Here is a 24,689-nt window from a genome sequence, read left to right as displayed (position 1 = left end):
CCATCAGTCCCAGGGCAAAGCTTGCATAAAGCTACCTGCTGTGTGCAATTCATCATTCAGTGGATTACCTCAAGGTACTTACAGTTACACAAGAACTATGTCCCGTTAGATCAAGACACATGGAGGTATATCGTGATAAATAACAGTAATAACATGCACATGTCTCTTCAGAGAATTGAACATCTTCGACAGTCAAAAAATAAAAAATAAACTGTAAATCTGCACATCCCAAAATAAATTTGTTACGATCAAAAACGATGACACGTTCCGTGTGAAAAAAAAAGAACAAATTTCAATACGATGGAAGACCTGCATCCTGATTCATGATCCACTGATCCGATCCATGAAGTTTATACAGTATGTTAGGACACGCCGTCACGTCAAATAGACTTTTAGGGTTACAGAGTACAGAGAGTCTCGGCATCATCTCAGTCGTGGGCATATATTACACAGTATCATACATCACATCATATCATAACAGTCTCAGTCGGTCTCATAATGGAGCTGAGAGTGAGAGCTCTTTAAACCAATGACAAGCCGGCTGTGCAAAGGGACTAGGAAAACTAATTGCTACTCTGTAGCAGAAGCTGGTTCAAACTTTATCCTAATTCACATGTTGTAAAGTATGAAATCATGGAAATCTACTGAGCGCGAGACCGTTCAGACGTTCCATCCTTTACAGTCAGAACCAAAATGACGCGGAGGCCATGCATGTACAGTATGAAACCCATTTTCATCGTTGTAGGCACCTTTTAAACAAAACAAAAAGACTATAGCTTATTCAACACAAACGGTTACGCCTCTCCCTGTCGCCCGCGGGGCGTCCCCGGTATCGTTTCAAAGCAACACATTGGACACCGTCTTCTCGTTGTAATTCTACGCCCGACTACTGTGCTGTACACTACCGCTAGCTTAACACGACGTCCATCACACGAGCACAACGCTGGAGGTGTTTGTAGGTATGAAGCTGTACACGTCCCGCTGTCTTTGTGCACCGGCGGGTTCCCGCCGCTCGGACACACCGGCCGCGTGCCCGCTGCTCAACAGTCCGCACGCAGGCCGGGGGGTGGTTTTCCCGCTCACAGCACGTGGCAGCAGTTGTACTGAGTCAGCGGCAGGATCTTGGGCTTGTTGTGCGTGGGTATGTTGAAGGCCAGGGCCTTCTCGCACAGGGGGAACTGAAAGAGTCTCTCGCGCAGCTTGAGGCTGTGCCGCTTCCCCGACGCGCTCTGGGGCTGGGGCCGGTCCGCCGACGGGTCCTCCCTCGCGCCCTCCTCCGTCTTCTCGCCTCGATCCGCTTTTTGAGACTCCTCCTCGTTCAGAGCGAGTCCGGGGGAGGACGCCGGCGTGGCGGGCGCGGAGGACTCCGGGAGGAGAGGGGGCGGTTTGTCGGTGTTGTTGTTCGGTTCCGTCTCCTCGTGCGGTCCTCCCTCGGGGCCCGTGGCGTCCGGCGGCCCTCGGCAGCACGGTACCCCCAGAGCGGGTAGAGACGCTGGCGGGACGTCAGGTGTCTGAGCGACCGGTTTGTCGCCGTGACTGCCTGGCTGGTCTGAGATCACACACTCACTGTCTTCTTTCTCCAATTCCACTTCTTCCTGCTCCTCCTCTTCTTCCTCCTCCACAATCTCCACCAAGCCGCCTTGTTCTTCTTTTTGTTCCTCTTCTCTGCACTCTTGATCGTCTCCACCATCAGGCATCTCCTCAGCTTCTCTTTCCGGCTCAGACACGAACAAAGATACCAGACACTCACCCTCTTTTGCCAAAACACCTTCCACCTCCTCCTCTTCCTCTTCTTCCTCCTCCTCCTCCTCCTCGCAGATCTGCTGTAGCGCGGGGATGTTCTTGGCGACCGGAGGCTCCTCGGCCGGAGGTGGACGGAGGGTGAAGCTGATGCTGGGCTGCCAGGGGCCGGGAAAAGCCTGCTGAGGTGGGGGCCGCGCCGCGAGCAGGTCCCCGCACTCCGGTGCTCCGGAGCGGGGAGAGCTGGGAGAGAGGGCCCCGGAGAGCCAGTGGGGCGGGGCCTCGGGGCTGAGCAGGGCGTCGTCGAGCCCCTGCAGCCAATCGTGAGCCTCGATCTCCTCGAGCGAGGCGCGGTGGGACGGGTCCTTCTGGAGCATCCTGGAGATCAGGCTGACGGGGGAAACGACAGAGAGGATTATTGTGTTTATTGTGTTTCCTGCAGAGAACAGAAGCTGCAGTTTGCTTGCTCTTCATATTTGCGTGTATTTACGACCGGATCGACACGGATCATGATCGGATTAATATCTGTTAAAGGTTATCGCTGCTTTGAACCTAAATGAGTTCATAGTGTCCAGGAGGTTGTTCAGTTCCCATCGGCTCCTTTTCGGAAAACCGTACGCACCATCATGTGACCTGCGGGCGAGTCATATGACTCCAGCTGTTCAGATCCTCCAGGACGATTTGGCGCCTGCGGATCGTCGAACAAAGTGCTCGGTTGAGCGTCATTATGCTTCGGTCCATGAAAGCGTTCATTCATTCTATTTTATTTTTTTCTTCATTATTTTAACGGTGCATAATGTAAAACACTCAACACTTTGTTATGTTTTGGTATTTTTTAAGTGCGGATTTCTCCGGTCTGGGTGCACATATGCTCAGTTTTCAAAAGGCTGAGGTTGGTTTCGTTCTATATATCTAAGCCAAACCCAAAGAAAAGACAACAACGACAGCAAGACTTTCTCACTTTTCTTTCCAGTGTCTGGTCGTGCTCACAAGCCCATTTATAACGGTTCAAATCTTTTAAAAAATGATTCACAAATAGATAATTTCATTCTGATACACATCAGTAAAACGGCGGTTATTTTACTAAACATTCTTCAGGCCGTTGCTGCTCCTTGTCATTTGATTAGTGTGAGATTATTTTAAAGAGCTGTTTAATATGATCCCGATTTCACCCGTCCACAATGAAAAACCAGTCGAGACAATTGTGGATTTTAGTTCTTACTAAATGCTCAGCAGTATATGTCAAAAATGATTAATTAATTAGATTAGCACAGCCCGGAACAGGAGCAGAACACGGTGTGGAGGGATTAACCAATTAGAAATGATTTATTCATAGCCAGCAGTAGTGACAGGGCTGGCTTTAGGTCTGAGGGGCGTCGACTGAAAGTTACAAACACGTTAAAATGAAAATCATAACGGCGCTAGTAACAACTTTTATAAATTACTCTTGAACGCCTACTGAGGAGACTTTTCAAGATTTGGCGATTACTTACAAATGTAAAAAATAAGAGCGATCTGAATGCAAATCTGAATTTGAACTTGATGAAAGTGTTTGAAGTTTTACAATCACTCTGCCAAGCTGCAGACGCAGCAGCAGATCCAGCTGCATGTGATGTGAATGCTGTAGTGCTTTGTAGCGCAGTGTGTGAGTGTGTGTGTGTGTGTGAGAGTGTGTGTGTGTTTTGGTTGGACGTTGTGAGGAGTGAAAGTGAAGAAAGAGAGTGTCTGTGCGTCAGAAGTTTTGTCCTGAAGGAAACAAAAGGGCAAATATACGGCTAGATAGACAACACTCACCGTTTTCGGCCAAGAAATTCATTTTAATTTTTTTTTTGCAAGAGCTCCATATGCAGCAGTTTGGAGGAGTTTCTGGGATAACTAGGACACTATCACTATCCAGTGAAACGCAGAGTAATGAGATGATTTCACGGTCAGCAGCTTCTTAACACGGGGTCATCCAACGCATCTATGCTACAGCACAAACATGTCCCGGGGCCGAATAAGCCTTTAAACGCATTAATCAAATTTTAAAGATATATATATATATATATATATATATTTATATATATATATAAAAAAAATTTTTTTTCAATGAAACATACAAAGATGACACAATCTTTCTTTTTTGTCCTGCAGATATCTGTCTCTGCGACCAGAGAGGTGAGCTGTAATGTTATCGGCCTCGTTCTAACCCGAGTGTGGACAGTACTCACTCTCTGCAGCCGGCGGAGACGTGTTCGGGGACGCGGTAGCGGCAGTCCAGGATCATGACCAGAGTCTCGCTGTCGTTGGTTTCCTGGAAGGGAGGGGCCCCACACACCAACATGTACAGGATCACCCCGAGAGACCAGATATCTGGAACACACACACAGAGAAAGACAGAGACAGAGACAGAGACAGAGAGAGAGACAAAGAGACAAGAATTAGACTTAAATAGTAAATGTCAGGTCTTTCAAAAATAAGCTATCTGCTGTCAGATCATATTTAGCATTTTGCTAGCCTCTTATTACATAAGGGATAGTTCAAAATAAATGCATAAATGCACCTTTTTTATGGATTTGACTCAAAACAAAACACCCCTGCAGTTATTTTCTGAAGCAGAAAATGAGGCGAAAATCAGATTCTGCCCAACAAAATATATATGTAAAAAAAGAACGGTATTATTTATCTGCCCTCTTTCCTCCTCCTCATCCTCGGCAGAGAGGTCAGCGTGAGCAACAGAGCGACCGGGCGTACGTAACGTCCATCTAGGTTATTCTTCAATGGAGAGGAGAGTGCATGAGTAACGACTTCATGACCGGTTCTAGTGTCTAGTATGAGGCATGAGGCCCGAGCTGGAGACGACTTGGCCCCTGACTCACACTCACACTCACACACACACACACCCACCCACCCTGCTGCTGACTGACAGTGCTGACACTGTGTTCTTTTCTCATCTCCTCCCTTTCCTTCCTTCCTTCCTTCCTTCCTTCCTCCCTCCCTCCCTCCCTCCCTCCCTCCCTCATGCAAATGCAGTGAGAGGAGGTCCAAGCAAACTCGGCGCTGCTTGAACCAGGAGAGAACACTGCAGTGGCCCGTTCTAGGAAACGCACACACGCACACAGACACACACACACACACACTGTAACAAACAGAGGGCCTGTTGTGGCGTTGTGCTATTCTGAGAATGATCTTGCTTTACTTCTTTCTTTTTTCTTTTTCTGTCTCTCCTCATGTTTCTCCCCAAACACTGGAAATAGAAACAGTGCACACGCTGTTCACATTGTGCATCTGCCCTTATGTAACACTAGAAAATCGAGCCAGATGGCAAAATAAATGCCGACCTCTGCAAATATCACATGTTTCTCGGGTGACTTAAAGGACGATTCCAGTTATTGTCGAGCTAGGTCTTTTTTTTTTTCCATCCTCCTCCCCAAAGTGTTTGCTATTTTAATCTTTCATCAGCCTTGTCATCGGCTCGTAGAGTTTCACAACGCACAAGAAGTGGAAAAAGTAGCACATTAATCTTAAAATAAATGGTGTCTGATTATTATATTTGCACTTTTGGGCTGTCAATCTTTCTTCTTACATATGCGTGTTCTCTCCTGGCTGTTAGGCCGCTGCACTCAGGTCAGATCAGAAGATATCTTTCACTTTAGAGCGGTTCTTTTGAATTTTTGTTGCGTTTGCACGCCTGTATCGCACGCCTGCATTTTCTACATTTTTAACTGACCATAATGACCTGCACATTTTGTCCTATCATTCATTAGACATCCACAGCTCTGTGGATGCCAATGTTGTTCAGTAAATCAGTCCACCGGACGTAGACATCTATTGGGTCAACAGCGTTCATGATCTCCCCGTTGTGGATGACTTTTTCCTCTTTTACTGTTCATGTCAAATTTCCAAGCCTCAAATTAGTGAGCATGCTAACAGTGTGTGTGTGTGTGTGTGTGTGTGTGTGTGTGTGTGTGTGTGTGTGTGTACAGCTCTTTTTTTGTTATCTTAGATTGTCGACAAAAGTGGAAATTGTGCCTGGAAAAAAAAAATGAGTTGATGATCACATCTTTTTCTGAGAAGCCACATACACACAGCACCAGATAAGATGCGAGCGTGTCAGTGTTGAACACAACATGTAGGGGTGCAGAATGCACACGCTGTAGGATACAGACAGAAAAAGATGGAGACGACCCGCAGCTTCATGACACTTCACAGTGAGATTAATGAGCAATAATCAGCAAAAACTTGAATCAAAAAGTAAGACCTGCCATTGTAAGTTCACTTTTTCCATTATAATCACCAAAGCAGAGCCCGATTACATGGAAGGGGACGGAAAAAAAACCCTCTTTCAGAACCCTTCACTGAGATCCATATCTATCTGTAGATTCTCACACGTACCACTCCCCATGTGGGATAAACATCCAGCCTTTGTCCCACATCGCACTCATGATGGTCCAAACAACGGTCCTCAGTCCCCGCTGCACAATGTACACTCCAGACGTGCACGCGCATGTGCACGTCTGGAGTAGTGTTATGCAATAAGGAGAAGTCACTAAGTGCAGGGAGTGTTCTTTTCTCCGCTGGCTGGGGAATATCACACCTTCCTACCACTAGTGCACAGGCGCTGGACCGGCCTGACGAACGCCCGGCCTCAGACGTTGCTGCTTGCAGCGAAGGCCGGCTAAAAAAGCTCCAAGCAGCTGTGGATTCATTACGTTTACATGTGAAAAACATTTTATTAAGTAGTCATCCCCTGAAAAACAAGTTCCCCCTCCCCCCTAAAAAAGCACTCTGAAATATGTAACTAAGCTGTACGGCCTCCTTACTTCCTGTGTACTTCTACTTCAGGGGAACACATTGTACCGCTACAATAAAATGACACAGAAATGTTGCAGCAGAGTCAGACTTGACACACAGAGTGCAGCGAAATACAATGCGTTGTTATTTATTACACCGTCTGGTGTCGTCGTATAGCATTGTAAGCAGACATGAAGACTTCCATTTAGGGTGACGTTGGCAAAACCGTTTGTCTACAACGCCAGTACAACATTATCGGTGTAAGAAAGGGTGATGAGTAAAACAACGCGTTGTTCGCTCAGGGCCCCTTTACAGTTAAGTCCCGCCCTGACAACACAAATCCAGGTCGTGGTTACTCAGGAACTGCGTTGGCGAAGGTGATTTCCACCGCGGTTCAGAAAATAAAAAGTAGAGCATGGATTTCATTAGCCGAGGTATTTTTCTCTCGGTACTGTTATTAGTGTCATGTGTTTGCATCGAGTCTCACAGCAGTACATTTGTACTCAAGAGGAAACACACTCGCCTTGTGCAAGCAGTACCGGTTGCCAAATATGACCTTCAAAATAAGAATATTAGCCGCTTGCTTTGACATAACGTCCGTGGTTCATGAGGAGAGCAGAGCGTTGATGTAATAGGTTAGATGTTAGTATGACATCGTCCATAAAGCGTTAGTGTGCTTTTATCCGGGATCGGGCAGCAAAAGTGAACTACAGGCAGCCACAAAAGTTGGAAAAGAAAAGAAAAGAAAAGGCACTCCGTGGGGTTTATAGCAAAACAGCAACCAGGAGTGAAGAAGATTGATTCTGAAGTTTTACAATGAACACACACAGAAAGACAGAAATCTCTTCTTGGAGGAGATGCTTTGTCGCCTGCAGACACACAGACATCCACTAAACGCACAGAAATCAGCAGCGCTGCAAAGAGGAGCGAAGCTTATCCCGGTTCTTTGGGCGACTGTGGCCCTTTTTAGGAGATGCCCTTTGGAGTGCACATTCCAAGACCAAATATGTCAAAAGGGGGGTCAACAAGTTTAGACCCGCTCCAAAGGGACCTCCTCGTTAAGACAAGAACATTTATTTTTCCAGATTTGATCTCCTGATCCTGACAAGTCTCATTATTCTCACACGATTATCTTCTAACGCTGATAGAATGATCGGGATGGAGCTGGGAAGGTTAAATGGACATGTGTGGTGCGTGCGGGCCTGCGTTTCCTTTCTTCGACCGATGCAGACTGTGACTATTTCTAGGATTTTACGTATTCACTTTGCAACGACAGCAGGGAGGCTCAGGGCGGAAATCCCACTCTGGTCCATCAAATATTTGATGTCCATGGAAAATGTTTACGTCTTCCGACTCGCTCGTGTGCCTCTGCCAACGAGTCAAGTTGCGGTTCTTTTTTGTCCACGTCTGTTCAAATGGCTTCACGCACATTCTCCCGATGCGCATTGAGATTGTTGAGTTGTGGCGCTCAATGAGAACGACGGACCGACAGGGTCACGACGACCTTGACCTTTGGCCACAAAACACTAATTTTTTCATCCTTGTGCCAAATTTGAAGAAAATCAGACGGGCTAATCACCCGCGGCTCGCGTTGTCGTGCAGGGATACAAATACGTGGTCTCACTCTTACAGGGAGACTGTGGCTCAGTGGTGAGCAGGGATTGTCTTTCAATCAGAGGATCGGCGGTTTGATCCCCGGTGCCACTCGCTCATGTCGATGTGTCCTTGAGCAAGACACTTATCCCTAAAAAATTGCTCCCGTAGCTGCGCCTACGGAGTATGAATGTGTATGAATGGTTGACTATACTGATGTGGCACCTTGCATGGTGGCTCCTCCCATCAGTGTGTGAATGGGAGAATGATGTCATGTAGTGTTAAAGCGCTTTGAGTGGTCGGTAGACTAGAAAAGCGCTATACAAGTACACGTCCATTTTCCATTTTAAAACAGCAGTTACTGTTACGATCTTGTTGTATTTGAGCACTGCAAAAGGAGGCCATCTGAAGGCTACTCCTGCAACTTAGTACTGGAAGTACATAAAAGCGTTGGATTCCGAATTTGAGCGTCCAGTGTGGGCTTAGCTCAAAAAGACTGGATCCAAAATCCTATTATTTCTCCCTAACCTTTAGAAAGCTTATGTTCCACAGGCTGAACGGCGCTCCCTGTGACAGTTTAGCTGACCTTCTTATGCAGAATTGGTGCGAGTGCCCCTTTAAAAGAATTAAATATAAAAAATGGACAGACTTTGTTATGCAATAAATGCAGCATAGTTTTGGACAAAGCAGCAGATTTTGTGAACAATTTCCTTTTGAGGATTTTGTTGCCAAGAGTCATGCTTCTAGTGTGAGTATGATGGGGAGGAGGGTGAGGGGGGGTTGACTCTGGGCTTTGCGAGCTTTGGAAAGATCTGTGTTGATATAAACAGTCCAGCAGCCTTGATGTTGATATGAAAACACTGACAATGAGGTTTTAACCCCTCCGGTTATCCAGTTATTCCTTGATCTAAAAGGATGTTCAGAGGAAGGAGGGGGCACTTTCCATTAGCCGCTGCGGTTGAAGACGTCACACCGTAAAAGACAGCGGACATCAGCGCGCTCCAACCTGACACAACCTCAGACTTCACCAGCGCATCCAACTTGTTCTGAGCCGTCTTGTAAAGAGCGTTCTTTACGAGACTGGGATAATGTCCCCCCGCCCCCCTCCCCGCGACATCCAAAATCTGCCAGTTACGGTCTTACCAAGGCAACTTCTTTTTTATTTTCCTCCCATGAAATTGAATGCTTACACCGCCTGCTTTAATTTAGGAGTTCATAAAGACGAGCAGAGCACAGAACAACAAAACAGGCCCTGAAGTCGTTCCCCATCAGCGGCAGCTTTTCCTTTATATTATGCAGGACTTCTAATGTTTGGAGACACAGCAACCCTGTCGAGCTCAATACATAGTTTGCGTAACTTTAATGTGCTTTAGGGAGAATGTTTTTCTAACTTTAACCACATGCGAGTGTGTAGCTGACGCCCAGAGAGGCCCACTTCCAGAATGCAGAACTTCCCCCCTGCTCAGCTCCCCCTCCCTCCTTATCTTGTCATTGTTCTGAGACTTTATGGCCGCGCTGTTCTCCGTCGCAACCCCACAACAAATGTTAACATTGGTTTCAGGCGGCGTGTGTTCATGTGCGGACAAGACTGTAATTATTATTTTTTTTAAACGTGATGACCTAGTTCTGCAGTTCTGCAAATCTGCAGTGAGAAATCACTAGAACAAAAACATTATTACAATAAATTGAAATCAAGACTATTTGACCAAGAAACCGGATAGCATTACCAAACATTAACCATGAGACCTGAAAAGCACACATGCGTGAGCGCAGCAACGGGCTGCTATTATGTAACTGCAGACAGTGTTTATCTTTGTCAAAGGGAGGGGGCCAAATTTAACCTTGTGTCTCTCCTCCACATCATAAGACACACACACACACACACGCACACACACACACACACACACACGCACACACACACACACACACACACACACACACACACACAGAGTTGCTGCAAAGATTCCCAGCAGCGAAGGAACCACAGTGAATTAAACAGCAGCCTGCTTAGAGACAAAAATATCAAAGACGTGTGTGTGTGCGTGCGTGCGTGTGTGTGTAGAGACGGGTTTATGAGTCACCTTACTAAGCTGAGATCACCAAGGGACATATCTTCCTCTGTGCAGCACAGGATAATCACACAGCGGCCTACACATGTATTTATTGGTGTGTGTGTGTATGTGTGTGTGGGTGATGGAAGTGTACATTTCTAACAAAGAGATGATGTAACTGTGGCATCTGCAAGTAGAATTGTGTTAAAATACACCGAACAAAAATTAAAAAAAAGGGCACTCGGGAGTGGAGGTTGAAATATATATGGTTCCTTCGTGTGGACGCTTTTAGAAACAGGAAGTCACGCGAATAAAAAAAAAAGTACAGCCAAAGTTGAAATTGTGTGAGAAGTGTTTTCTTTGTGACTGCTCCCTGTGTTTTTACTTCTATCCCACAAAGAGGATTATAAGCAGACAAACAACACAAGGTGAGAACTCTTAAAATGACACTTTCACGACAGACACTGGAGCTCCTCCCACAAGATCGGCTCCCGATCGCGGTTCGGGTCCACTTGTATTGTATTCGGTAGAGATGCCTTTGTGGTCACGAGAATAAACAGCCAAAACCCTGCCAAAATTCCACCCTGATCCAGTCTAGAGGATCAGGCCACCGACCTCCCTGAAGTCGACATGCTGTGTGTTTTCCTGCTGTTGCCATCGTGTCACATCCTGCAATCTATCGGCCTCTTGAGTCACACAGATCACAGCAGGACGGACCAGCCTTTCTGCTGTAGATAAACAGTGATGCTTGGCACTTTCTCTTTCTGCTACCTATCTCTATCTCTCTTTCCCTCTCTCACACACACACACACACACACACACACACACACGCACGCGAACACACACGTACACAAATGCTTTGCTACGCAGTGTGAGAGACCAGTGGTGAGCCGCAGTGTTTGGTTCCACTGCAGAACGTGCCCCGTTGGCTCAGGACTGGCTGGCTTGCTTAGACTGACCCAGATACACACACTAATCCTTTACGGACATTGCGCACACACACATGAACAAACACACACACAGATCTGCACGTACACACAGACAGGCACAAACAAATCTAAGCACATACAAATGGAAGGGGTGTACAGCGCAGGAACACACTTACTAAGACAAATACCCAGGGTCATGGGGACAAATGTAGCCACACACACACACACAAACACACACACACACGCATGGTGCGGTTTGCGTTCATAATGCAAGCTTTGGTGCTCATTCCAGGTTCATTACCACAAGACTATTTTTTGTTTCGTTTTGACTGTTCACACTTTTTTTTTTTTTTTAATTTCGTCAATATCAGAATCCAGTGTGAAGGGGTCACAGTGTCGAACTGACAGAAATGCATAAGAGAACAATAACAAAAGGCGTCACACGCAGCAGCACGCTTTCAGGGTTTCATCTGAGAATTGATGTGGAGTGGAGGCCAGCGAATTTTGTGGATGACTGAGGATGGACGACCGGACGAGCGAATAATGACCTACTTATTCTATTTGGCTAATTTAAGTTGGCCTCCAGGCAGGCAGGCAAGTAGAAAAAAAAGACAGCAAGTGGAACACGGGAGCTTTTGCTATCCAACTCAAGAAATAAGGGTTTTTTCTTTGGGGCGTTAAAAAGATGAACCAAGACGGTTATTTTTTTGGTCATAAAAATCCCTCATCAGCAGTTCCACAAACGGACAGAAAAAAGCCACGTTAAGAGGAAAGTCCAAAAAAAGAGACCTCATTGGACGCAGCACAAGCATTTACCGTGACTGTTCAGATTTCTCTCGTGACCCCATGTGCGGGTCCTGACCCTCAGGTTGGGAACCATTGATTTTCTATCTAGACCAGTGGTTCTCAAACTTTTTCTGTCACGGCCCACTTTGGAGGAAGCAAAATGTTCGGGCCCCAACGCCTCAACAACATTGGAACAAAATGGTTGAACTTTTTGAGACTGAGTTTTTTTTTAATTCATAGATTAAAACAAAATGTAATCCCAGGTAAACCAGACTGCTCCATCAGACAAAAACTAACAACATTCTTAAAAAAAAGACATTTTTTTTAAGACACTGCATTTCCCCCCGCGCCCCACCTGTAATACCTCCATGCCCCACTAGAGGATCGCGCCCCACAGTTTGAAAACCACTGATCTAGACCAGCTGTTCAGTTTCAACACTCTCACATGCAAAACAATAAAAAAAATCTCAAAGAGCTTCTCACCCACAGCCGGAGCGTCATACTCTTCTCCCAACAGAATCTCCGGGGCGGAGTACGCCAGCGACCCGCAGCTGGTGGCCAACATTGTCCCGGGTTGGAACAGGTTGCTGAACCCAAAGTCTGTCAGCTTCACCGCCCCCTGCTGGGGGAAGAACACCACGTTCTCGGGTTTCAGGTCCCGGTGCACCACGTGCAGCTGGTGGCAGTACGCCACGGCGCGCACGATCTGGGCGAAGTGGCGCTTGGCGGTGCCCTCGGCCACGCCTCCCTCGTGACGGAGGATGTAGTCGTAGAGGTCGCCCCCCTCCGCCAGCTCCATGACCAGGTAGAGGGTGGTGGGCGTGTCGATGACCTCGTAGAGGCGCACCACGTTGGGATGCTGCACCAGCCGCATGCACCTGGAAGTAATGAGTAAAATGGCGAGATGATCGTCAGGGTGGGAAATAAGAACTTGAGCTTTGTTCCATGTTTGGCTCAGGTGGGATTTAAGTGGATAACACACGGTTTACTAGTAGCATGCCATTTGAAATCTCATTAAATTGGACCCAAAAATATCTACAAAGCTCTCCCACTTTGTTTCGTTTTTCAATCCTTTTCCTAAATCCTTTCTTCTCAAGCTTTTGTCTTTCAGCAGCATTTACCTTACTTCCTGTAAGAGGTGGCTCGTCGCCATCACATCGAGTTTCGTCTTGTCAATCATTTTGACAGCAACCAGTTGCCGGGTGCTGACGTGACGGGCCAGCTTAACCACGGCAAAGTGGCCCCTGCCCAACGTCCGACCCAGATGGTACAGCCCGCTGAGGTCTGAGCGGCCGGGGCTGCTCCTGGGGTTGAGGTGTCCTTCCTGAGCGCTGGTGCTCTCCCCAGAGGTATCCATGTTTAAAAAAGGGAGGGAGGGCTGAAACAGCTTCAGGAGAGAGGGACAAAAAGGAAACGGGGCGAATGCAAAATTGTTGTTTCAAGGTGTCGGGGAGTCAGAGGGAGGAGGGCCTTCTTCGTCGCAGGACCGCAAAGTCCTTCACTGGTGGGGAGTTGCCTGGCAGGACAAAGAAAAGACAACACGGTTAGACGCAACGCAAGCATCGATTATCTGGGCCCTCGGGGGCCACCCCCAAAAAGGTAAGCAGGCTTCGACGAAGTCAGCGAACACCTCCCCCCCTTTCAAGCCCCGGTCCCAGATTGATATTCCACATATTTGTTTTCAAAGTCGAGTAGTGCAGACGATCGCGATGTATGCAAAGGTCATGCTCCAGTAGCCCAGAACGAGAACCGAAGAGGGTCAAAGAGGATTTTTTTTTATTGTCTGTGATGTTGAAGGGCTGCACTTGGCTCAATCTCAAATAACAGCCATCCAGCACAAATGGCACGCCAAATCAATACTGTAACAGGAAACCATAATGTGTGTGTATGTGTGTGTGTCATTAGTTTGTCTAAGAGGGTCAGAAGGTGGCATTAGACCTGATGATGTCATCATCAGACCCCAACCACCCCCACCCCCTCCCCCACCCCTACCAGACCAGGGGTAACAAGTTTAGCTGCTGTCATCATCTTCATCACCACGGCTATCATCACTCCCATTACCACTGTCAACTTCATCCTGGTACCTTCATCTTGTTCATCCTCACCACCATTATTTATTCATTAAAGAAGTGATGGTGTGACACGCGCGCGCGCGCGCACACACACACACACGCACGCACACACAAACACACAAACACACGCCACTGCGTTGTGTACATGCCCGTGGGCTCCTACATTTGCGGTAAGGCCAGCTGTTCTCTGACTTGGCCTCCACCGCGGTCCCGAGTTGGCACATACGCATGTAGTCGTCCTCCTGGCGGCAGACCAGCACCTCCAAAAACAAACGCCACCAACAACCACCCGGACGAGCGCCGCTAGCATTGAGACCGGAGGAGGCGGCTCCGACGCCCGCAGTAACCCCCTCCCGCCCCCCGGTAAACCAACTTACCATTGTTGCGCAAATATCCCGTAGCTGCGAACTGTTCCGCCGCGCGGGTCCTCCTGTCACTCCGCCGCCTCGGCACGCCGAGCTCGGGCTGTAGCAAAAGACGGCGCCGCCTCCTCGCTGGCTTTCATAACACTCCATGTTCGCGGTCCGTGTGTGTGCACATACTTTTCTCGTGGAGCGCTCGTCCGTCCGTGTCCGCGCCGCCTCGCTTCTCTCCTGAGTCTCGAGCTGCGTGAGCGCGCGCCCGCTCCTCTGAGAGCGAGCGTGAGAGAGAGAGAGAGAGAGGGGGGGGGGGGGGGGGGCATGCCAACGTGCGCGCGCGCGCACGCACACAAACACACGCGCGTGTGTCCAGCTTTCCTTCTGACGTCAATACATTCCGACTCGCTCCCGCGGCGCAGCAGCAGCAGAAGCGTGCAGCGGCCGCGAGCCTCTTGTGCTCGTGCGCAGTGGAGAGAGCAAAATGTCTGAATGAATGCTCAGGAAGTCCAAGAAATTATATAACTGACTAATGAGTGTTTTTTTTGTTCTAAATAGAAAAGGGGGCACAAAGAGCTATGCCATAACATACGTGATGACGTACATTCCTGAGATGCTTCCATTATTATGACTTTACCAATATGGCTTGACTCCGCACAGAAGACTCAGAGGGCCACAACAGAAATGCGGAGATATAAATAAAATTATTTATATATTTAAATTATTATTATAATTAATTACACCCTTTGTTGTCTTTCAGATATTTCTTAAGGAAAATGCACATAGCATTATTTTACTATCTCCATACGGAGCTACAGTGTGTCGAATAGGACACTTTGAAATAATAGATTTACTATACTGACCTCATCATGTGGCATACATGTAATACGATCTTTTTGTGTGTATTGTATCCATGCATTGTATCCCCCCCCCCCTCCCACACACACACACACACACACACACACACACACACACACACACACACACACACACACACACACTGACAATCACATTCTTGAAATGACTGCATGTCATATGTTGTCGTCTGTAGGTTTTGAAGTTCAAGCCAATTGTCACATTGAAAAGTCTGCACTGTTGAGTCAGGAGTCTGCTGGATGATCTCATCCCAGCTGCTCTTTGTTTCCTCCAACCAGCCAACCTGCAGAAAGATGGCGCCACCTAGTGGTACTTTTCTTTCTTTCTCTCGTTGCACGATACCTGCAAACTCTTTTCAGACCAAAGGGCAGTTTATTCAACTGGCATCCCTTGTGTCAATATATATATATATATCTATATATATATAAATATATATATAGATATATATATATCTATATATATATATATCTATATATATATATATATATATATATATATATATATATATATATATATATATATATATATATATTGTTCAACTTTTCTCAAACTTCAAGGTTTTTTTTAAGTGACAAAGGTATTTATGTTGTTAAGAGGTTGACAATGAGGATGATAACATGGTACGAGGTGCAAACAAAATAGAATATATTTTTAGAATCAAAAGTAATCACAAAACAACACATTGGCAGGACTTAGGTGGTTAAGGATTATCTAAAAAGTCACCGAACTCACTTACTAGTTGGCTTAGTCTATCGTAACAACAATATTTACTACAACCCCATTTACTCCATATAACTTATAACATATAACTAAAACATAATCACAAATTACCATTAATTACCACAAATCTTAAATAACACATAATCAGCCAAAACAAGATGCATTTAAGTACTGGAATGCAATACAGGAAGTAAGGTGCAACCTAATCAAGTGGCAAAACATTATTTAATTATTCGCAGACTTCCTGAGAAGATGTAAAACAGATGACATAAACATAAAAGGCCTAAATAATCAGATTCATTATTGCATGTTACACTCTAAGTGCCTTCTGCACACTGTAGTGCTTAGAGGGAGGAATGGTTGCTCCTCGGTCGTCCCTTTTAAAGTACACTCTGGGAGTGTCTCGGCATGTGTTTACATTGATTTTTGTTTTTTAATCCTGAGGTAGCACATGAAAATCCAAACTCAGGCCCACCCACAACAGAAACAGCACTCCTGTCCAGCAGCTGTGGATCCACCGTCACATGGAGAACCCTCTCTCCTTTATCAGGGCCACCGTCAGCTTGTCCCGCAGGATCTCCTTGGACGAGTAGAAAGGCAGGTACAGAATGGAGTAGCACGTCAGAGACTTGGGTAAGTGCTGATCGTCGTGCAGACCAGTCTGGAGTTGAATCACTTGAACGTTCATCCGGACCTGGTCCATACCAAGAATAGGAACCCTCCTGTTTCCTGTCACGAACACTGCGGAACAACACCCGTGGAGGGAAAGAAGGAACTTCAAGTCACGCTTTGTCTGTTACCATCTTTGCACATCAGCATCATCTGCTTAGCTGCTGCCACTATATATGTTTCTTCCTTTATGCATTTACTTGATAATCAAAAATAATGATCTCAAATTAGATTGAGATCTTCAGTCACTTTTTAGAAATAACCATCTTGACTGTTCAAGCACATGATGGTAATAATGGCTGCATTGCATTCAGGGTGCACAAGTTCTTGTCAATGCTGACTCGCTGGGAACAGAGCCGTCCACAACAGAGCCCCCACTAAAGTTAGCCGTGATGGTGTTTGTGAAAAGACCACATTTAGGTTTCAACAGCTCACATGCCTCATGTTTGATCAAAGTGAAAAGCTGTTTCGAGGTTCAGTACTTACGAAAGAAATCTTTCCTCTGGTCTTCAGTCAGTTCGTCAAAAACCTCCCAAAACATCTGCTTGGTGTTGTTGTCAAATTGAGGTACCCACACTGTGTTCTAATTGAAATAAGGAAAGAAAGCAATAGTTTGACGCGGTTTAAAACAAGCATGTGGAGACTTAGAACAGGTGGAGCTTGTGTTTGGGACGGTGCGCTTTTCACCTTTTTCAGTTGGGCCCAGTCGTAGATGTCTTGGCCCACCAGCACTCCCCGCAGCTGCTCCGGCTGAAACAGCTTCACCAGTGCCCGGTCACACACCTGGAAGAAGCCTCGCTGGAACTCATCGAACACGCCCTCCACCGACGCCGTGAAGGCGTGGCTAACGTAGGCCTCGACAAACTCCTTCCTGTTGTGGCAGATTGACGTTTAAATTCAACAAACATTCCTCAGAAATGGAGCTGATCTGGGTGCAGGTCACACACACACAACTTCTATTTAAAACGTTTCAAAGTCGTACCTATTTTGAACTGTCAGTGGCTTGTAAGGATTTTGGGGGTCAAGATCAACATCGGTCCCACCCCAGTTGATCTGTCAATCAATTATGAAAGTGGAGGTTAGTGGTATTGCAGAAATAAAGATAAAAGAGGCACATTACTTGACGCTTTATTAAAACTTAGTTCATAAACGAGGAAAGGACCAACCCCAAAGTCCATCCATTTTAGGTCATCCTCCTCTTCATAGTCCAAGATGCACTGCAGTCTCCTTAAAGAAACAAGCAAAACTAAAAAGTAAGAAATACTGAATCGCCTACTAAATTTGCGATATTCAGGCATCAATTTAACACAATCTGTATTACTAAATTGAGATGAATACTGACTTTCCCTCAGACGGGCTGAATTCCTTTAAATCGTCCAGCGTCGGCTCCACACCGAGCAGCTTCTTGAACAGAGCCAGCGGGAAGGGGAAGTGTATGATGTTGGTGTTGTACAAGGCCAGTCCACACAGAACCCCAAGCAGGAAGAAGTTTGTCTGCTCCTCCTCTGTCGTCTGTATTGAGAAACAACCAAATAAACTATTGCATATTGTTCCATTGTTGCTGATCAAAATTAGCAGGAAATCCATCAAGTGAAGGGAACCCTGATCCTATGAGTTTGATGGTTCCTTCACAGGGATTTTAAGTCTTACCGTGGAGGGGAACCATGCCAGCGTTTTGGATTCGTTGAACATGAACATCCCGGATACAGTTGACACCATTTCACAGAACAAGTGGTGAAAGAGGTCCTTTGCGTAGACATGCATGACCTCTGGGTCCTCGTCAAAATAGACCTGAGAGGTAAATATGCTGAGATGAGATTAACAATTTCTTTTTTTTTAATGAGATTCAATGACATAAGATAGAGAATAAGTATGAAATGATTTGCCTGTGCTCTAACCATCAGGTAAAAACTGAATATTTACCACGAGATGCTTCTTGAAGTCACTGGACTGAGCAGCAGCCAGTTGTTTGAAGGTGTCTTCCAAAAGTGATGCTCGCTTCAGCTTCAGTTCAAAATATTGAACTGATGTTGGAGCTATTCCATAAGGCCACATCATGCAGGTGCTCTATAATACAGTTCAAAATCACACGTTCTTAAATAATATTCCTATGTTAACATTTTTTTACTACTCTACTGTAATGTATTTTATTGTCGAAGCTACATAAGTGTTTTTGACCACTTAATGGCAACGCAACAAGCTGTGAAGAACAACAGGGGAAAAAACAAAGAGCTGAAAGACGCTAGTTATTAGATTCCCTGTTACATGCTGTCGATTGGTTGTCATGTTGCCTCTTTGTGAAACTTGATAGGACACCTACATGCTAACTTTAAAACAAACTCCACTTTAACAATGCAGATTGATTTATTGGGGATTTCCCAACAGCCCTCGTTGTATTGTTTGTACGGTTTAGTTGGCCAACAGGCAAAGTTACAGGCTCAAGTTACCTTTGTGTAGGAGGTGAAGATGTCAAAAGCCATTTTCTTAGATTTCAGATCCATCACAAATGGAAAGTTGAAAAGGACCAGCGGCTGATAATCCAAATCCGGAAAAGAGCAGATAAGCAATTTATTTACAAAAATGTAAACTTGACGACCACAGAAATGTTCTATTTCTAGTTTTTTTACCTTGACTTTGAATGGCGAAGACCAAATCTTCAGCTCCTCTGTAAGAAACGTTTGGCTAAACTCCAGACCAAACGTTTCTTCCGGGATCCTCTGACGTCCTGCAATCCGGAGGTTGGCCTTTAAAACAAATATATTTTAGCTATAGCGTGAGGGATTCTTTTTTGTTTGTTTGTTTGTTTGTTTAAAGCCGAGTAAGCTGGTTTCTGTGTGGTTTGAAATTCGCAGGGAGGAAAAAAAAACAAGACGGCGGATACTAACGTTGTACATATACTGGAGGACTTGCATGTTTCTGAGTCCTGCGTCACGGGGACCAGGCTGTGAGGACAGGATCCCTGAGAGGGCCCGCTTCCACACCTCTACGTGCTCCACCATGGTGGAGGGCGGCAGAGAGGACCACCAGTCCCCTGAGGAAGACATCAACGTCAGGGAGCATTTCAACAGCTGAGCAGGTGACAGCAGAATGATTCATGATCATTATTAGATCATGAATTCCTCTTCAATTATAACCAATCATAACATTTGTATACAAATGAACAAAAATGGATGAATTTATTCGAATGAAAATGCATTCAATCAATGCCATAAGTAACTCTAAGTTTAAAAGATAAGTTACAAGTAATAACTAATGCCCTGCCTTACAATTTATGGGGTGCATTCGAAAGGCTTTTTCTTTTGTTAAACAGCATTTTAACACTAATAATAATAATTTAATGAAATGAATGATGCATTTATTTTGAATGCACATTTACCTAACCACGTTCCTATTTTGAATATATCATTGTGTTTATAAATTAGAATTTGAGAAGATCTATAATTATTACATTGCCGCACTCCAGAGTGCATACAAGGACACAACTTAATTTAATGAATGTAAAGCATCTAATAAAACGAAAAAATGCAGTTGGGCTGAGGTTCTTTTCTTTTGTATCGTTAAATTACATAATAGCATCCTGCCCTCCTTCATTTAGACTCCATAGTTGTACAGTTATTTAAAATGTGTACATTTCTCTGCCCTAGTTATTGCCATAGTTAGGCTGATGAGCACAGCGTTGTACCTAAGACCTGAAGGCTTTCGGCACCGAGCCTCTGCACGGCGGCGGCGACGGCCTCGGCGAGCGTTGTGCTCGTTCGCTGCAGGCCGCGTCTCTGGATCACATGCAGGAGCTCATTGAGAAGCAGGAAGACCCTCAACCCCTCCACTCCCACTGGCATCTCATCGAGAGAGGGAACCAGGTGCCAGACTGCGGCCTCAACCTGCGCAGAGCATAAAACACAGTAGCTGAGCAGAGCGTCACCGAGAGGGTTTGGAAAGGGAGCGCACAAACGCCGGTCGCATGCCTCTGCCAAAACATGATCCTTCTTCGCCAGTTTCTTAAAAGCATGTCGCGCAGCTGACAAGTCCAGGCCGGAGTATTTTGAGGAGGTCTGGAAATGTTTGTCTTCCCTATGGAGGTAAAAAAAACAAGGGTGTGAATGTGATGCACATTGCAACCGATGCGAGCGACTTGGAGAGCGAGGGCGGAGGGCGCTTACCTTTGGTCGAGGAAGATTTGATTCACGCAGGACGCCGAGGAGAACGTCCTGCGGATTTCCCTGCGAGGTTTGCATGTGGTTAGTCAATGACACTGACTAAAGGGTATTAATAGATTTCACAAGCCAACCGGCTGTTTGCGATAACTGCGCCTGCTTACCGTTTGATCTTCTTCCACGACTTTGAATCACACTCAGAGACCCATTTGTTGATCACATCGCGCGTTACGTTGCCGACGCCCGCAGTGTTGGAGTCCTTCTGCGCTTCCTGTGAAAGACACAAGAAAGAGCTCATGTTTGGTGTGTAAAAATGTCTTGTTGGGGTTAAGGTATTATTACACCTCCCACAATTATGATGTGTACTGCATGAATTCGTACCTGAACGGGCGTGCACGTTGCAAACGAACAGTTTCCTCCCGCGTAGATGTTTCTAACTTTAAGACCATTACTGGCGTCTGGAATGATATTAGAAATAAAAGTTATCTCTGTCGCTGAAATAAAAATGGAATCAATTTAGGTATTTCAGAAATGTGGTCACCCTGTGTCAGTTGAACGGGTAGCGGTACGGACGGATGACTCTCCTCTCCGTGTCCCAGCTGCCCCTGCTCTCCACACCCGAAGGAGTAGACCCTGTTCGAGTCCGTCAACGCCAATGTGTGATTCCTGATGGAGATAACAGCATTTGAATGTTAACAGAGACGCCTTATCAGGAGTTTAACAGCCTCCAAGCCTCCGCTTCAGACAGACAAAGCAATACAAAGTGATTAATACATGTAAATAGCTTTCATAATTGCATTATAAAAGGTGATGCAACGTACCGTCCACATGCAATCTTGGTGACCTTTGCCCCCCAGAGCTCCACAACAAGCCGAGGTCGTAGTTCATCGGCGAATGAGTTGTGGCCGAGCTGTCCATATTGACCAGAGCCGAATGTGAACACTGCCCCATTCTGAGGGAGCAACCAGACAAAACCAGAGGAAATTCCCAAATATTGTTTATTATTATTTACATTTCTGTGGGATCTAGGAAATTAGTGCTGCATTGGTGAGGCAGGTAAATAATGTTGGCAGAGATTTTTTAAAACACATTCTATTATTTCAGTTTCATTTGTAGAACTGTTTTTTAAATGTTGTCTAACCTTTGTCAAAATGGCAGTGTGGTCCTTTCCACAGGAAATGTAAATTGTTTTCTTCGTGTTCAGGCAACGAACAGGAGTTGGTGTCGTTCTGTCTATTATGGATGAGATATTACATTCAGGTTTACATATACCGCTTTTTTCTTAAAATGAGTATTAGATATGATTGCTTTAAAAAAGAAATCTACCTGTTGTGTCTCCCAGCCCGAGCTGCCCGCGGTCGTTTCCCCCCCAGCCGAACACGCCTCCGGAGATGGAGAGGGCGAAGCTCTGCTCTCCCCCAGCAGCCACCTGGACCAGGGAGAGCGCCGACAACGAGCGGAGGTGTTGGGGCGAGTCGGAGCCGTGCTTGTTCCTCTCCAAACCCAGCTGGCCCCTGGAGTCTTGGCCCCATGTGTACACCTGACCACCTGTGGAGGAATGCAATCAATTACAGACGTTATTATCATTATTATCTTGTACTATGCCATGATAGCAACCACCAGTGGACTATTAAAATTCCGTCCCAACACTGGCTGAGGTGTTGTTTTCCAGCAAGTCAACATGACAGGATATGAACATTAAAGCAGCGATTACCTGTTTTAGATAATCTAAAACAGGTAATCGCTGCTTTAACGTTCGTATCCTGTCATGTCAACACAGGAAGAGTTTCCACGACTATCTGACAAGCCAACGGCTCTAAGCTTCTACTTTAGTGGCAAGTCACTGTAGACTTCACTGTACCTTGGGTGAGGGCCACTGAGTGCCGGCTCCCACAAGCGACCTGAGACACCACTATGTTAGAAAAAGCTTCCAGGGGCCTGAGAGGACAAGAGACAGGAGCGGGGAAAAAAGAAAAAAAGAAAGTGAGACAAATTTGCACCCTGTCACACATTTTTGTTGCAAATTCAGAACGTCAAATTGACTTCATGAGGTGAGTTTCTCCTTACTTTGGAATGTAGGTGCAAGTTGTGTCCACACAGAGAACTTTTCCTCCTCTAGAAAGCAGAGTGACCCCATCATCATCACCACAAGCCACGGCCTGGATCTTCTCTTTACACTTTACGAACTCTGAAAGAACACAGCAGGTGTACAGTAAAGGATGCAGCTTGTCCTGGAGGTCACCACTGCCAATAAGCTGAGAAGAAAGGTAAAGGACTGTTGCTCACTCTGTTTTCCTCTGACTCTCCCCCCATCTTTGCTCTCGTTCGTGCGGATGATGGCAGCATCGCCGTTGCTTCTAATGAAGGCGAGACCTCCGTGGCCCGCTGACAGGTGTGTGACGTCAAAGCCGAGGGGTAAAAGGTGAACTCCGTCGACTGTTGAGATATTCGCGCCATCTTTCAACCGAAAGCCCTGCTGGCAGTTCTCTCCCCATGAAAACATCCTGGTAAAATGTCTTCGGAAGAACCGTCAGCTGCTTTTTATGACTCGGCTCAGTCTGGCAGAATGAAAACCTGATTGTATTATTGCGCATGCGTGGTGGCTGTGAGAGGAGGAAAACAAAACTTAGGACCATGATAAAACGAAAGTGACACGCAGAGTGAGTCAGAGGCAGGAGGAGCTTTCTGACTAGTAAGAGCACAACAACGAAAGTGAAACTGAAGTGGAAAACCGTACTTACACTGTCTTAGAAAGAAAAGCTGTTTCAAATGTTTCATGTTTCTGGTTACAACCTATTTGAAACAGGAGAGGCTGTTAGAAAACTCACATGAAGTTGGTTGGTCTTTTCAGAATAATGTGATTCATGCTGCAATATTCAATATTGGGACATATATTATTATATTGTTCTGGCATAATACAGGTCAGAATGGAAACACAGTATAAAACCTCCATTAGACCACTGAAGGGGTCCGTTTCTACACTTAAATTTAGCGCGCTTTTCTTCAGTCGGACAGCGTCAGTGTTTCAGTCTTTCAGAATAAAATAAAACATAAAAATCATCACAAATGAAGCTCTAGCGTTCAGTCGGAAGACCAAACTCTTGCGAGCCATTTATTTCTCATATATCTGCTATCAAGTCTCACGCATGCGCACTACGTGTTTACTCGCTCTCATCGCTCGGGGCGTCAATCATGAAAGCAGCTGTAGATCAGCTGGTCTCCTCTGACCAATAAGCACAACGAAACAATGACGACGTTAGCCAATCATCTTGCTGCTGTCTCTGTAGATATGACTGTCTCTCTACTTCAGTTCATTCATGTCGCTGTTACGCACCCTGCACCTCCAACCACGAACCAGTCTTCATCAGATCAATCAGCTTCATCAACTCATCATCATCCTTAACATCACCACCACCAGGTCTGGACTGCACGGGGGATTCATGGTGTTGCTGATCGGGGCAGACATCCCTCAGTTACAGATCTCATGTAGAGTCCAAGCGTCAACGACTCTCAGACTTTATCATCACATATCATCTGTTAACAATACACAATGATCCTTTCGTTATTGGACTGGTCTCTCCTGATCGAAATGAGCTTTTAGGTTGGTGGGTTTGGAGTTATCAACGAATCCACTAAGAGACGATGGTTTCAACAATGTGAGAAGGAACAAAAAACAACAAGCAAGAAGAATGTGCAACAAAGTAAAGCACACAACGCTCCACATGCTGTGATTAATACAACGAGAGCATCATTATCTACAATATTGCACGATAACAAAGTCTATTTCATTTACTAGCAGTGATCGAGAGAACACCTGTGTTCTGTTGTGAGACACTCCAACAACACGTTTACAACAAAGGAACACTTTTCATCAACATGGAGACACAAAGGTTTTTGTTCCCTGAGAAGTCTTAGCATTTTGATTGAAAAAACAAACAATACGATGATAAAGTTGTAATATTATAATAAT

At 45.7% G+C, this 24,689-nt stretch overlaps 2 protein-coding genes across 2 annotated transcripts in view; both read right to left on the bottom strand.

The window, feature by feature from the left end:
• snrkb (SNF related kinase b) overlaps positions 1-14,541 on the bottom strand; it is a 15,101-nt gene extending 560 nt beyond the window's left edge. The window contains exons 1-5 of the mRNA XM_068604015.1: positions 14,322-14,541; positions 12,994-13,388; positions 12,356-12,750; positions 3,951-4,092; positions 1-2,130 (exon numbers count right to left, since the gene is read on the bottom strand). The exon at positions 1-2,130 is cut by the window's left edge and continues 560 nt beyond it. Coding sequence (XP_068460116.1) covers positions 1,080-2,130; positions 3,951-4,092; positions 12,356-12,750; positions 12,994-13,229 — 1,824 coding nt within the window. The 5' untranslated portion in view covers positions 13,230-13,388; positions 14,322-14,541 and the 3' untranslated portion in view covers positions 1-1,079. The remainder of the gene's footprint in view (positions 2,131-3,950; positions 4,093-12,355; positions 12,751-12,993; positions 13,389-14,321) is intronic.
• Positions 14,542-15,870: 1,329 nt separating this feature from the next.
• On the bottom strand, positions 15,871-23,222 carry LOC137804177 (probable E3 ubiquitin-protein ligase HERC4). Its single transcript, XM_068603245.1, is given in 23 exon segments — positions 15,871-16,637; positions 17,052-17,148; positions 17,253-17,436; positions 17,548-17,618; positions 17,717-17,792; positions 17,908-18,077; positions 18,216-18,356; positions 18,489-18,601; positions 18,988-19,112; positions 19,194-19,309; positions 19,451-19,596; positions 20,248-20,446; positions 20,531-20,636; positions 20,726-20,785; positions 20,884-20,990; positions 21,101-21,177; positions 21,261-21,385; positions 21,541-21,671; positions 21,861-21,952; positions 22,046-22,267; positions 22,581-22,657; positions 22,787-22,907; positions 23,006-23,222. Coding segments are annotated over 23 exon segments (2,994 nt in total). The 3' UTR covers positions 15,871-16,416.
• Positions 23,223-24,689: the final 1,467 nt, after the last annotated feature.

The sequence above is a fragment of the Clinocottus analis genome, unplaced genomic scaffold, assembly GCF_023055335.1.
Source record: "Clinocottus analis isolate CAN_PGR_092001 unplaced genomic scaffold, fCliAna1.0.p SCAF_6, whole genome shotgun sequence".
NCBI classification, from domain to species: domain Eukaryota; kingdom Metazoa; phylum Chordata; class Actinopteri; order Perciformes; family Cottidae; genus Clinocottus; species Clinocottus analis.
Note: the sequence above shows the minus strand (reverse complement) of the source record. Positions and strands in the feature narration are given on the sequence as shown.